General features: G+C 38.6%; 1 protein-coding gene and 1 pseudogene across 4 annotated transcripts; both read left to right on the top strand.

The window, feature by feature from the left end:
* The first annotated feature begins 296 nt into the window (after positions 1 to 296).
* Positions 297 to 13,402, top strand: cep72 (centrosomal protein 72). Of its 4 annotated transcripts, none has more exons than XM_015357605.2 (15): positions 298 to 394; positions 692 to 875; positions 2,493 to 2,620; positions 4,348 to 4,540; positions 5,014 to 5,128; positions 5,215 to 5,393; positions 6,957 to 7,027; positions 7,873 to 7,918; positions 8,675 to 8,866; positions 9,217 to 9,488; positions 10,125 to 10,242; positions 10,335 to 10,525; positions 11,069 to 11,159; positions 12,304 to 12,415; positions 12,982 to 13,402. In XM_015357605.2, the coding sequence occupies exons 2-15, from the start codon at positions 767 to 769 to the stop codon at positions 13,145 to 13,147; spliced, it is 1,983 nt and encodes a 660-aa protein (XP_015213091.2). In that variant the 5' UTR covers positions 298 to 394; positions 692 to 766; the 3' UTR covers positions 13,148 to 13,402. The 4 variants fall into 4 exon arrangements, 3 of the variants coding, with proteins under 3 accessions (XP_015213091.2, XP_015213089.2, XP_015213090.2); XM_015357603.2 differs by having other exon boundaries at positions 300 to 394; positions 11,069 to 11,195; XM_015357604.2 differs by having other exon boundaries at positions 302 to 394; positions 9,220 to 9,488; positions 11,069 to 11,195.
* On the top strand, positions 7,571 to 7,680 carry LOC138241645 (U5 spliceosomal RNA; annotated as a pseudogene).
* Positions 13,403 to 14,109: the final 707 nt, after the last annotated feature.

The following is a 14,109-nucleotide window of genomic DNA, read 5'->3' as shown; positions in this document are numbered from 1 at the left end:
TGTTCTGGGAAATTACTGGCAGCAATCTCTGAAGTGAGAAAAACAGTCTTGAAACAACATTTCCATAGCTCCTAAATTGTGGTTTCATGTAAACTAAATACAGCCATCCATTTCGTTATTGCATTTAAATTCGAACTTCGAGAAGCCCAGAAAACTAGATGGACTGACGCATTTTAAATAAGTTAATGTCATCATTGTTTTAAAATATTGTGTGCATATTTACTTTTACACGCGTATAACCATTGCACGCTTCTCACATTTATCAGATGGGAAGAAGATACCGCCATGACATAACATTTTCGCGCTCCAACTTAAGTCGGTTAAGAACAAAGGTGTTCGGACGCCAGATGACCTGAGTGAAAAGCCGGCCGGGAAAAACAGGTTATTTCAAAAAGTAAGCGCGTCCTTTTTATTATTCAATATAGTGTTCACTTTCCATGCTGAATAAACTATGTTTATGTCAGCTCATAATTAAAAGGTTATTCTTCAGGCGTTTGTTAATATTCCAATATTTTCTGATATGAAATGAGTATCCATATGAAGTGGCAGCAGCAACAGCAAGATCTGATTTTTTTTTATTTCGATGTACTTGCTTTTCTGTAACCAATTACGAGGTTCTCAGAGTTATTGTGTGCATCTTCACCACTATTAAACAACAATAATCTCGCTGACACAAAACTGCTTTTTCTAGACTTCAGTCTTTTCAGTGGGATAAGTGGAGCTGCTGCAGCTAAACAGTGGCTCCTTCCGTCAGGGTGCAACGCGCATGCTCGCCCCGGTGAACCCCCCGACGTTTGAAAGGATGGCGGCGGACGGTCTGCTGATAACTGAGCAGTGGATACGAGAAAGGCTGCAGCTGCAGCACAGATGCTTGGGTAATCGCCACCGTCTCCCTGTGTCGCAACTGAAACGTGAAGAACACACACTCGAACGTTTTCCAAGCCTTTGCTAGGCTACTGCGTTGCGCTGCGAATTGTACGTTAGTTTCAAGCCCCGAAACGAAATTCTGTTGTTTCGGAGAGGTTGGATTGCTTGTTGTCTGCAGTCGTGCGTCAGGTGTACGGGTCCGTGTAGTTTGCTCTTCTTGTGCATCATAAAGCACGTTTCTTGGTTTCGATGCTGTCTTCTCTTACACAAAAGAACAGGGGCGCTCTTCTTTAAGGAGATATCAGTAAAAACCACATTGTCCTCGCGAAAATATTGAGTTTGTGTGGCTGACGCTTTAACTAGTGACTTACATTTGGATTTGGGTCACTTACTGTATACTGTAGCTGGGCATTTTAATGCTACAGTCTAAGGAAGCACTGTACGTAGGACTTCAACCTACATACAAATTGTAGAAGGATAGTTTGTCTGGGTACCAAACCATTAACCTGCTGTCGATTAAAAAGCCAACGTTTTACTGAACGAGCAAGGACAGACGTTTAATCTAGATGGGTTCCGAATATCAGATGAAAAGGCGCATTTTCGTTCAAAGAAAGACAATGCGTAGAAAAGCTCGATGTGTAACAACTGTGTACTATTTGAACTCGATGTATTTCTAACATTTTGCAAATCATGATCTTTTAAGAATAATCTTGACTACAAAGCATGTAACACTTCGCAAGTCCCAGCTCAACGTCCTGATCGTTTTTGAATGGGTACTAAATGACAAGTATTGTTTTTTAATTAGGACAGCATACAATCTTAAGTATCCGTTTTCATGAAGTTTCAACCCACTAAACAAAGCATTTTACCTTATTGTGGTAACGAGGAGAGGACTACAAAATTAATAGCTCATTGACGCAGTGTGATGGTTCTGTATATACTGTAAATGTGAAAAATGTTTTATTTTTGTTGTCTGTATCTAATGTGAGGTAAATGAAGATCCTCAAAAGTCTACTGTTTAGCTCCTCAGAGTCTGGGTTTGGGCAACTTTTAACAGAATTTTGTTAGGCTGTATGTTTGCTTTTTCTGTAACAAGTGAGCTTGTTTCTGCAATCATTATACCAATGTACACATTACTAGAAAGCATATTCCTGGGATCCCAGTATCATGACATCCCAGTACCGTGGACTGGACAGGACACAAGTACATACCGTATACTGGGCACACACAAGCACACAGTTACTATTGAAAGACTGCAATTATTACATATTTCCAAAAAACTTTCAAATGTGTTTTCCTTTTCTTTAAAAGATAAACTTCCCCCACTACTATTAGAAAAATAAAATACCCAGGAAATTTTCTTTCTCACATAGTTTTGCAACTCCTAAAAGCAGTACTACTTTTTATAGTGCGTTGGGTTTATGTACTGTAACCTTTACATCCCCTTGTCCAAGAAAGCTAACTAGATTTTCAAATGGCTACTACATTCTTGTTCAGTCAAGGTGTGTTACATGACATCCATGATTGTATGATATGTGAAAAGTTAATTGCTGTATCTTTAATATAAGCTTTTCTTTTTAAGTTTTTTCTTACACAAGTCTAATATAGAATTTCTTTGCTTCCAGCGGATGTCAGATCACTGTCTCTTCCAGGGTCCTATGACGTGAAGATCGCCCATGTGGGAAACTCTCTAAAGAACTTTGTTCATTTAAAGAATCTCGACCTTTCTCGGAATGCGCTGGTCTCGATAGAGGTGAATGGAAGCTAATGTTTGTCCAACTATGGCTTTATAATATAGTGCAGGGTGTCCTGTCGTGGTCCTGGAGGTTCGTGTCTGCAGGTCTTCGCTCCATCTTGGCTCTTAATCATCTCTTTATTGGCTTCTTAATTTTAATCAATTTAACAGCTTCGCTGGGCTCTTCAGATGTTTCAGGAGAGCTACAGAACCCTGTCACACTGGCCCTCCATTGCTATGAACGGGCACCTCTGATTCAGCTTATTAAAAGGAAGAAGAATATAAACTCCAGTGAATACAGATTAAGTACTTACAAGGGTATATTTGCATTAGATCAGTGGGTTAAAAACTGAATATAGATCAAGTCCCCATCTAGATCTCTGTTTCAGGTTACAGAGATAAATTCCCTTTTCCCTTTTTGGTGCAAAAGGCAGTTACAGTACATCTTAAAGTATTTAACCACCTGCATTGTGTTGAAAAAAACGACAAAAATCTTACGCATTATTGAATGTCAAGCTATAAGTAGTAACTAAGTGACATATCAAGGTCCTACGTGTTGATATAAACTTGAGTTCATCATAAGATTTAGAGAACAATCGGCTCATTTCTTGACAGATCACAGACTAATCTGCATCTGTCCAAAGTTTGCTAAAAGTATTATTTTTGGTTTGCTTTCTAGGAAATATCTTCTTATAAACATAATAGCAGTCAGATGATATGATTAGATGAATTACTCAGCATCAGTGGGTAGAGTATGAAGATAAGAAAATTATTTTGGGCATGTGTTCTGCTCATCATGTGTGAATCACAAACCTGTAAGCAGAAGTATGAAATACGTCTTCTTCCTGGAGTAGAAATCACTTTACAGGAATGAAAGATTTACAGGGTACCTGCCCCAACTTTGTCAAGACGCTTCTGCTTTCAAAGTACAAACAGCAGTATGCTGAGTGTCCCGATTCTGCTGTAGGGAAAGAGGAACTCTGAAGAACTTTGCTCAAGAATACAACATTTGTGTCCCACCCAGGATTTGAACACATAAATCTCAGGTCAAGAGTTCAGAGCCTTAACCACTACTCACTGATCGTAATGGGCAGCAACTCAAGCCAGCAAATTCAAAGAAATAGGTGGCTCTCTTATCTTTCCTCCCCCAGTCTTGCAAGCTGTGTCTGCTTCCAGAGTGTACTGTATGTTAGGTGTAAGTTATTGTAGGTCTATGTAGTAAGTAATGTTAGGTGATGCCTAGGAATTTAATACAAAACAAGCAGATAAAATACATCTGAACAAGTGTCTAAGACAGCTCCAGTAAGCTTCCTTAAAAAACAGTGCAATGTTTAGAAAGGTTGTTAGAAGGCTATATATATATTATTTTGCTCTGCTCTTTTGCCCACACTGCAGTGGCCTGTTCCAGTCTAACCCCAGTGCTGTAGTTCACATGAGCGAATGAGATGTTAGCAGATCAGTCAATCCTGTACTGTGTTCTGGAGGTCAGGGCCATTCTTCTCCATCTCACCTAGAGCCTATTTAGCACAGGTTTCTGTGGTTCTAAGATGCAAACCAAGTGGATTTTCACTCTCCTTCTTGGAAGGGTCTGGTGGTGTTCTGCCATGTTGACATTCCAACAGCAGATTAATCGCAGTGTCGCAGCTGTGAAAGAAAAATAAACTTTCAGATGTGCTGCTTCACCACTGAAAAGGAGACATTTATAGGTCATTTCAAAGACGTGGTTTGTTCATGTTTTTCTGCAGGGGATACAACACTTAAAGAAGCTTGAAAAGCTTAACCTCTATTACAACTGCATACCTTCCTTGAAAGCCATCTTTACCCTCCGGAAGCTGACTGCATTGAAGGAGCTGGATCTCCGGCTCAACCCTGTGACAAAAAATGACCCAGATTATCGTCTCTACATTGTTCATATGTTGCCCAACCTTAGAAAACTGGGTAAGTGTTTTGACCAATCACTACTGTCACTTGCAAGAGTAATTAATATCATATCACCAGTGCTTGATTTCTTTTCAGAGTTGTGTGTTTATCCTATAACAATGGCTAATACTGTAGGTGTTTATCCTATTAGCCATTGTTAGACTCTGTTGTCTTTTTCTAGACTATTTTACAAACTGTTAACATTTTTAAAATTACTAGCGTATATGCTGTGTTTAACTTTTACAGTGTCACGGCTTCAGCATATAGTCAAATTAGATGTGCAGATAACAGATATGTTACTGTACACCTACAGTAAGTTTAACAATTGAATCTATTTCAGTTATTTAGAACCTTCTTGCAATGTGAGTGGTGATTCACCTTTCTCTTTTAAAAGCCTTGTGAATCTATGACAGATTTGATTTCTCCTTTGTTTGATGCCTTGATTTTTCCTCATTCTGTTTTACTATTGCATTGGGCTGTTATTCCCCTAGATGATCACCCTGTGAGGGACAGCGAACGCAAAGCTGCTGTCATGCATTTTACTTCAGAGCAAGCTTTTGAACACCAGCACGGTTCTTCATCTTCCTCAGAGTCCAGTGTGCAGAGGTGCAATACTTACCTCTTCGCCTCACTAACCTTGCTGCATGTGTGCTGTATGTGCACAGTGTTTGATAATATCTCTTCTGGTACAGGTCCGGTCTTAAGAGGGCATCCTCTGTAAGGCTCTTCTGTAAAAAACGCTCTGTCCTTGATGAAGATGACGAAGCAGTGCTAAACCTTGTTGCCAAGAGTAACTGGGACTTGAGTAAACCTGCCGGCCTGACGGGTTCCACTAAGAAAGTCCCAGAAGTCGAGCTTTATCGCTTACGGGGTAAGATGTCTAATTAAGAAGTGGACATGTACAGATTTAGCCATCTAAACCAACTGGTCACCTCCTTTGATTTTGGATGAATGACCCGTATGAAAATGAAAGGGAAACTTAATCAGTGTGATTACACAGTAACGCAGAAATTAATTTTTGTGTTTGTGTTCTCATGAATGAGTTCAATCTGGTTTCACCTTTAGCAACTGAGCAGTGTTAATACATTGGTGTCCACACCTCCCTTTTCAGTACCGAGGGGAAAAAAAGAAGAAGAATTTAATATATTTTCTTACATGTTATAGATGAATGTAGTATTTAATAACAGTATTTAACAGAGGTAGGCATACCAGTGCATTCATGCAACACGTTTGCCCTGCAGCTTTGATCTGTGATCATTTAAATGTAATATGCTAAAACCACAGCTCAAAGCCATCCTTACATTCAGCAAACACAGTACTGGTTTTAACATTTTATTTCTTGAATACAGATAAACTAGGCTACCAGTCAAAAAAGCCACTTGAAAAGTGATAATGCTAATTCCACTCAGTCTGTGTTGCCAGTGAAAGCTACAACTGTGGATTGTGCTGTGGGGGAACTACTTCCCCTCTGGTTTTGCACATCATTTGTCCCACCTGGACGTTCTGGAGACATCTCACACCATTCCTTTTCTACCTGCCTGTTCTTCACACATTTGTGGTGAAGACTCAACAGTTCTCTGACAGTGCTTTTCGGTGCTTTTTGTGGCTCTAGTCATCTGTACAGTCAGTCACGTGTTGCAAGGCGTGGTAGCGTCTGAACTCAAGACAGAGCAGAACGGCACCTCTGAGGGGCAGGCTGGACCTGTCTGGCAGTTGCAGAGTCCAAGATCTGATCCCATACAGATTTAGAGTGAAAGCAGTGCTTTATATTTTGGATTTCAGGAGTTTGGGTTCAAAAAAGATTTGTTGAGCCTCTTAAGTATTAAATATTAAAATTAAGTATTTATTTCCTCCCACAACTAGGTCACTGACTTGACAAATGCTCATTGCGATATCCTTTAACCCAAGGGACACCTAAAGGGAAAATCTTCCAGTTTTTACAAGAGACAGATCCTTGTAAACAGGATCTGCCATCATACTAATACATGAAATGTGTATTTCAAACAAACAAATTAAAATTGTATGTATATCCTGTACATTCAGCAAAGTTATTGCAGTTTTTGCAATTGGAAAAAAATGCAGTTTTGTGGCATTTAATTAAATTAACAGTGTTTCTGCACCATCTGCTGATGGGAAAGTGGAAGCATTATTCTATTTTTTTTTTTTAAATGAGATTTTAAACCTGTATTGCTTAAACTTTTTTTTTCCATTTTGAAGCAGCTGTAATTGTAACCTGAGTAGAAGTTTGGAGATCAGCATGATTGGGAATAATTTTAACCTAGAGTCCTTAACCAATTTTACATTGGCTTACATTAAGTCTTTAATTACACCATTGTTTCATATAATTGCCTTTTGTACTTTTCTGTACAAATAATTAACTGCTTCTTCTGAGAGCTTCTCTTTTAGGATTTGAAAAGATGTTTTGTTGTTCCAGGTTACCATGGGCAAGATACCCATTATTCGAATGGCTGTCATCCTTCTGAAGAAAGTACCATGTTAAAACAGGTGAACACCCACTGAACAAACATTCCCACACATATTCCTGTTCCTTTATTATGTTTAGATTTGTAATAAGATATATCACGCATTGCTGCCTTGCAGCTCTGGAGGTCAGGACTTAATTCCTGGGTGCTATCTGCTTGAGGCTTATATAGTCTCCCAGTGTTTGGGTTTTTGCTAGGTGCTTCAATTTCCTCCCACAGTCCAAAGATATAATGGTGGGTTCATTGGCTTTTGTAAAATTGGCTGTGATCTGAGTGTTTATGTCTTGCAAAGGACTGGTGTCCTGTCTAAGATGTATCCTGCCTTGTGCCTATTGCTTGCTCCTCCATGACCCTGTATTGGATTCAGCAGTTTGAAATGCAGTTTGGTACTTTGTAAAGCTGTTCAGGTGTTTTACATTGATTTTGAGGTAGTCGCTTTTCCTGGTCAGTCCACTGTGTGGTGAATGAGAAAATTAAGTCGTAGTACACAGAAAAATGTTTGTTACTCCATAATTAAAAAAAAATGGCACAGAAAAGGATGCACATTTAATTCCGTTTTATCAGCATACTCTGTTTCTCTGCATATAGTATAAATCCTTTGCCTTTTACTAAAGATTTCCGTGGAGAGGAGCACGTATGAGTTCCATTAATATTCACTTGTATTTCTTGAGACGGAACATGAAAAAACCTTTTTGTTTTCATCTTCTGTTTCAACACGTTCTGTACAGGTTGTTTCCAAATCATTAACAACTTTTTAATGGCAGCTTTACATTCTTGAGTGTTCTTTTGATCTTAATAATAATACTACTAAGTTGCACTAGAAGTATTCTGATTACTTGGACTGATGTGTTAACTTTTGCCATTCAGGATTCACCAACATCAATCCTCAGAAAGCAACCGGAAATGAAAGAAAGTGAGTCCTCATTACTCTTCTTTTCCTAATAACATTCCCCATAAGCATAGGTGTAGAAATGCATATAGAAACTGCATATACTTTAAGAATGTTTATTATATTTTTTTAAAGTGTATTTCTACGTTTGCATGTTTATATTATAATCTTATAATCTTAAATAGTCCACTTTTCAAAAGAAACATAGTCACACGTTTTCCTCACAAACAGGAAGATAACAAATAATAGGTTATTCATTAACTCATGCTAATCCACATTCTGGCAAAATAAAAAGCATTATTTTATTTACTACCAAACTGAAATGGCTTTATAAGGCAGCTAACGTTCTGAACAAACTAAAATTAAGTTACTAATATACTGTACCTTGATCCACTAATAAGTACTTTTTCTAAGGAAATGAAATGTGCTGCTTTCTCTTTCATTCCAAATAAATTTGTGATAAAATGCTGTTTTAAATGCAGTTCACTTTCAAAGGAGATTCTGGACATCTCTGATGCTTGCAGTTATTGTCAAACTTGTCTGTTATACTGTATATTCACATTTCCTGTTTCTGCTGGCCATGTAACTGTGATCCTTTGACATTTGTCACAGGCTTTATCTTAGCTGCCTAGGATGGATTGCACATCACTAACAGAACAATTCTTACCCTGAGCCACTATTTCAGATATAAAAAGTGGTAGATTTCCCTAATAGAAAACATCTATAATAACATCTGCTTATGAGAATTCCTGTCTAAAATGTTAAATTCTGTTCCTGCAGATCAGCCTCAGGCCACTGTTTCCTCTCCAAGACGTGCACCTTTGAGCAGTGTAAAAGGAAGTGAGGGTATGAGGGTGACATTTGCAGAACCCAAGTCGAAGGACAGCCATTCTGCCCGTCAATGGGAATTTGAAGATAAGGCCAAGCCTGGCTACAGTGTTACAGTCCAGGGACACTTCACGCCACACCCAGGTGCGAAATACCACACAGTGTGAAGTAATAAGTGCTGCTTTCCCAGTCATTCAGGACCTAATATTCCATAAAACAAGAAAAGAATATTCTCATTTGGGTTAATAAACATATAGTACAAGAAGAAAGAGCAACATGGAATTTACCAATCTGCAACATAAGTCTAATAAAGCTGCAGTGATGATTGGTCACAACAAAACAATAAACCTGAGGAGGCGGAGGAGTCTAATGTAACTTTGCCTTTATGATTAAAATTTCAGATGACTGAGTTATAATTATCAGCAGAACTGGTAACCTAATGGCCTGCAGGTCATTTCACTTCAATAGTTCAAGGTTAGTCTTCTCTTGTTAAGCAGGACCAATCAGCCCTGGAATGGAAAACAAGACAACGACTTCCTCAAAAACTCGTCCTTCCTCCTCTGTGACCTCTGCCGTTCCTCGATCTCCAGCTGCTTCTCGCAGCCGAAAGACTGCCCACAGGGGAAGACGTGCCACCCCCAGTGTTGAGGGCTTACCTGATTCATTACCATGTCAGAAAACGCCTCTGCAGTCTTCTCATGGACCAGAACAAAGCTGCCATTCTGCAGAGGGCGCAGCAAGTACTGAACAAGTAACACAATATGTGGTAAGATATGCTTTCTTAGGAAGCAACCTGAGGAAAGGCCGATGAGCCTACTGTACTGTATATATATTTACAGATGCAAATGTCGATCTTGGCAGTGATTTTCATGACCTGTTCTAACCCTTCAGGGGCTGTCAGACTTTGCATGATCAATGGCAATTTACAGCAAGTGTACCGTGATACACACATTTCTGCTGGTTGAAATGATACTTGGCTTTATGCATAAAGCTAGTCGACAGCTTGAACTTCTGAAGAGGAAATTGATTGAGTGCTATCACCTGACCTTATGCCAACTGAATCAGCTTTTAGTCTGCTGTGTAGCAGAGAAACCCTCCAGTTAGATAATTTTCAGAGAGACCAGGGAAAAATGTTGCTTACAACCTACAGTCAGAGGAGAAAATATTAACCACTTAATATTAACCAGAGAGGTATAGGTTCTTTGAATTTAATGACTTTTTATGATATGGCATATTCTTTATTTTGTGTATTTCATGCAAGAGTACATGCTTTCAAGTACTGTATCACACCAGTAAATCATATTATTAGACAGCAAGTGCTGTAAGTTAAAATTCACACCCGTCTAGGTTTTTTCTGTCTCTTTCTTTGGTGGGTTTTTATGTCACTGTAATTTTTTAATAGGTTCATCTTCCAGTTGTCAGAAAAACAATGCATTCAGAACCCTTGGAATTACTTTTGGATCAAGTGGATAAGTTCTGGAATGGTAAAGGGTCTCTGCACTGCAATGAAAACTTCCTGAGTAAGTGCATATTGTGCTCCGTTTTCTTCTGTGATCTTTTATGTGGCCTTATTTTTATCATTAATATACATATATTTATCATTTTATCAAAGCCAAAGCTGTTCAGATTCTGTCACTACTGGGGCCATCTAAGGAACAAGACAGCACTGGACTGGAAGATGAAATGAAGAAGGTAAAAGAAGACAACCAACCTCTGTCTACTCAGATAGAACAACAGGAGCAGGGATATCACTGGAAGATACAAAACCTGACTACCCAGCTGAGCCAGGCACGGAATACTATTGTAAGATCTGATGTTTTTGTTCTAGATATTATGCTGAGCTTCACCTTGGTGTCTCCACTTCTGTCCCTACATGATAGCCTCATGCTAACACCCACCCACTGCAGTTCTGTCTCACCAAATATAAAGGTCGGCATAAACTCATACTGATACCAGCAATCCTGCATTCTGACTGTTTATATCAGCCAGCTCCTTCATATTGTACAGTAGTACCTTGTGTCAGGGGTTAGACATTGTAGCTCCTAAGTGTCTATCCTCTCTCACCCAGATTGGCCTGCTCTTACTGCCTCTACTGAACTCTACTGCCTGTCCCACAATGCAGTTCTCTTTCCCATTGTTTTTCCTAGGCGGGCACTGTGATTAAAAGGAGATTGTTTTCTCTGAATAACACATGCTGTTCTATTGTCTTTTTGATCTATTTTGGATCTATAATTATAGTTTAAGACCTAATATATTATGAGCTTACCAATCAGTACTCTGTGAGACGCACTCTTGTTTCCTGCTTTTATGACCTTCTCTCTGTTGAATTATGCTTGTTTTTATCAGGACACATTGGATAAACAATTAAAAGACACTTTGGAAGAGAATGTGTCCCTGCACAAGCAGCTTATTAAAATGGAGCAAAAATTGTTAAACAGTAAACATTGCGATGAATCAAAGTTTGAACTTCTTGGTATGTATCTGCCCCCATACCTGTTCCTATAAATATTAATTTAAACAGGGTTGTTATAGAAATATGTAATGTGGTTTTTGGGGTAAAAATAAATGGTTGACACTTCCTGCTAGCAGAATGAAAAAATGGTACAGTATTTGAAAATTGTTGTTCCAGGAAGAGTTGTTTCATCACCTTAAAGATACTGTATATCTGGCCTAAAATGTTTCAGATATCAATTATGGTATATTATCTTAATCCTCTTGGATTATTTTTAAAACTAAAAATTATTGCATTGATTCAGAAATGGATGTGAACAGTTGAAAATAGCATAATCTTATACACAACACTTTAAGTTTTGTACCTAAATCAAAGATGATTTGTAGCAGAGAACTATAGTATAACCCTGTTAAACACGGTTAAATGTGGTTGGTAAGATCATAATTTGGTTACCTGTTACCTGTTACCTGTATTAGCTCACTTGTGTGCTAAATTTCAAGATGTATCATGTCAAAGTCCTGTGTACCTTAGGTTTTTCTCTCGTATTTTATTTCATACGTATTACATTCAGTTTTAAGGGTCATGCACACAGATGTAAGTGAGCAATTAAAAATAATATTATTATTTTTAAAGGGTTGTTGTAGAAATATGTAATGTAGTGTTTGGGGTAAAAATTTGGTTGACACTTCCTGCTAAAAATCTACAATTCAGTACAATTCAAAGTTCAAAGTCAAATGCTTCTGCTACAGTGAATTTGAAAACCAGAACAATGTCACCTGTGCATTAATACCACCAGTAAATAGAGCTGAGATCAGTCAATACAAGGCAGTAAACATACTTGGTTTTGAAAAGTGGATCATGAGCTTGTTAAAATACAGATTATGTTGCCAGCCACATCACATTTTGTCTTGGAAGCCGATTTTTTTCAGCTTTCATAGAACAGGAGTTATACTAAGGTCTGAAATACTTCTAATCTGTTTTATATTAGATATGTATTATATAATATGTATTACAGTACATGAAAGAAACTCTCGGCTGTCATTGGTGTTGTTACATAAAGAATAACATATAATGCTGTAGTGATTTGCACAGAGGGACTTTATAAGAACTTTTTCTGTCTTCTCTTCAGAGCACCAGAACAACAATCAGAACCTTAGGAGAGAGGTTGAAGGGCTGAAACAGAAGTTACAGCACTTCGAAAGGGTTCAGGAGATCGCATTGATGTTGCAAGAAAGCCACCGGTATGCAATCAGAACCTACTGTAGCTGCAGTCAGAATTGTTAATTGTTTTTAAAATAACTAAATAATGGTTTTAGATCGCAGTGTGCATGCCCTCTGGACTCTGTTCAAGCACTGGTCTTGTAACACGTCATAAAATTATAGTCCTCTCAGACTCCATGTTTTTCAATGGCGCAGGTTGCAGTAATATTTGGCCTGTGCCACTTGCAATTCACCCATCCTCTGCGGGTTTGCTACCATCGCAGTACGCAGTTCTGGTGACTCCCTCATACATTGCCAATCTTGTTTCAGGAACAGAATACAGTCCCACAATCCCAGAGTTACGGAGAGGGCAACCCCATTCGTGTTTTGCCAGGGTCATTTTAAAGTGATGAGCCACAACAGAAATTCAGTTGTTCACTTACATCTGTATTCTCTGATAAAGTATCTTTTGAGATTTATAAGAGGGCAATGGTAAGCAGTGTGAAATTGTTAAAACTGAAAAGGGACATTTGATTTGGCTAGTAACAGAAGCTGCAGAAATAACCGTTCCTTTCTTTGGACTGTCCTTAATTTTGTTTTATTTCAGATCCTTAGTTTCAACCAACAAGTGTCTGTTAGCAGAGCTGGAAGACACTCGATCCCGTCACAAGGCTGAGGTTGAGCAGCTGCACTTCAGCTACAAGGAGCTGAAAAAAATTCTGGGTAGCGTATCCAGTCTCACAGCTGAGACAAAGACCGCTCTGTCAGTCTAACACATGCACACCATTACTTTTAGCTGTAAATATAGTTTGTTATATAAACCTTATTTTATTGTGTAAATAATACAGGTAGTCCACTGCAGTTCAAAATGTATTTATTTGTTGTCATATAACTGTTTTATAAGAAAACTTGTTTGTAGTTACACGTTAAACTTTTGATATATCGATACTGAGAAATATGCTGTTGCCTTTGACAATTGTTTGTCTCCGCTATGTGGAAGAATTGTAGAATAAATTAGGTACAAAATGTCTAAAGTCTCTATTTTGATTTACTTGATGCTTCAAAACAGTAAATGAAAAAAATTGAAGTGCCAACCTAATTCGTCTCCATTTTACAAATTTATATCTCTGCTTTCTCACTGGAGATTTGCACTGCTGGAGCCCTGGGTTCGATTCCTGGGGTGCTCTCTATCTAAGTGGAGTTTATATGTTCACCCTGTATTCATTCAGTTTTCCTCCAGTCTCCCACCCCCCCCCCCCACCGCAGTCCAAAAACATACTGGTGTGGGCCTGGTGCGACTGTGTGCATGTTTTTGTCTGTGTCTGCCCTGCGATGGACTGGCGCCCTGTCCAGGATGTATCCTGCCTTGCGCTGTTGCGTGCCAGGATAGGCGCTGTCTTCCCCACAACCCTGAATTGGATAAAGTGGTTAGAAAATGGATGGATGAAAAGTCAGATTTTCAAAGAAAATTCCAATTCCAGATTGTAATTAAGCGTGAGAACCACTGAGATCAATAAGAAGTCAATGTTTCTTGGCTGGGAACGTAGTGCAGTGCAAGTGTCGCGAGGAACGCAGGTGTTCTCATTACAAGGACAGCAAAACCCCGATCACATGGAGTGGATGAACAAAGTCACTGCTGCCTTTTTCAGGTCACAAAGATGGTTTTTGAAATGAAAATCTGTAATTGACTTTCATTCACGTTCATGTAACTTTGCTTTCTATTTCACACAATAGA

This window comes from Lepisosteus oculatus, chromosome 10 (assembly GCF_040954835.1).
Source record: "Lepisosteus oculatus isolate fLepOcu1 chromosome 10, fLepOcu1.hap2, whole genome shotgun sequence".
NCBI classification, from domain to species: domain Eukaryota; kingdom Metazoa; phylum Chordata; class Actinopteri; order Semionotiformes; family Lepisosteidae; genus Lepisosteus; species Lepisosteus oculatus.
Note: the sequence above shows the minus strand (reverse complement) of the source record. Positions and strands in the feature narration are given on the sequence as shown.

Bases quoted from the DNA above. Each gene is read 5' to 3' on its own strand.
- cep72 (XM_015357603.2), top strand. From the start codon at position 767: ATGCTCGCCCCGGTGAACCCCCCGACGTTTGAAAGGATGGCGGCGGAC. The intron at 4,541-5,013 runs GTAAGTGTTTTG...TTATTCCCCTAG, and splicing joins GCCCAACCTTAGAAAACTGG to ATGATCACCCTGTGAGGGAC. The intron at 7,028-7,872 runs GTGAACACCCAC...TTTGCCATTCAG, and splicing joins AAAGTACCATGTTAAAACAG to GATTCACCAACATCAATCCT.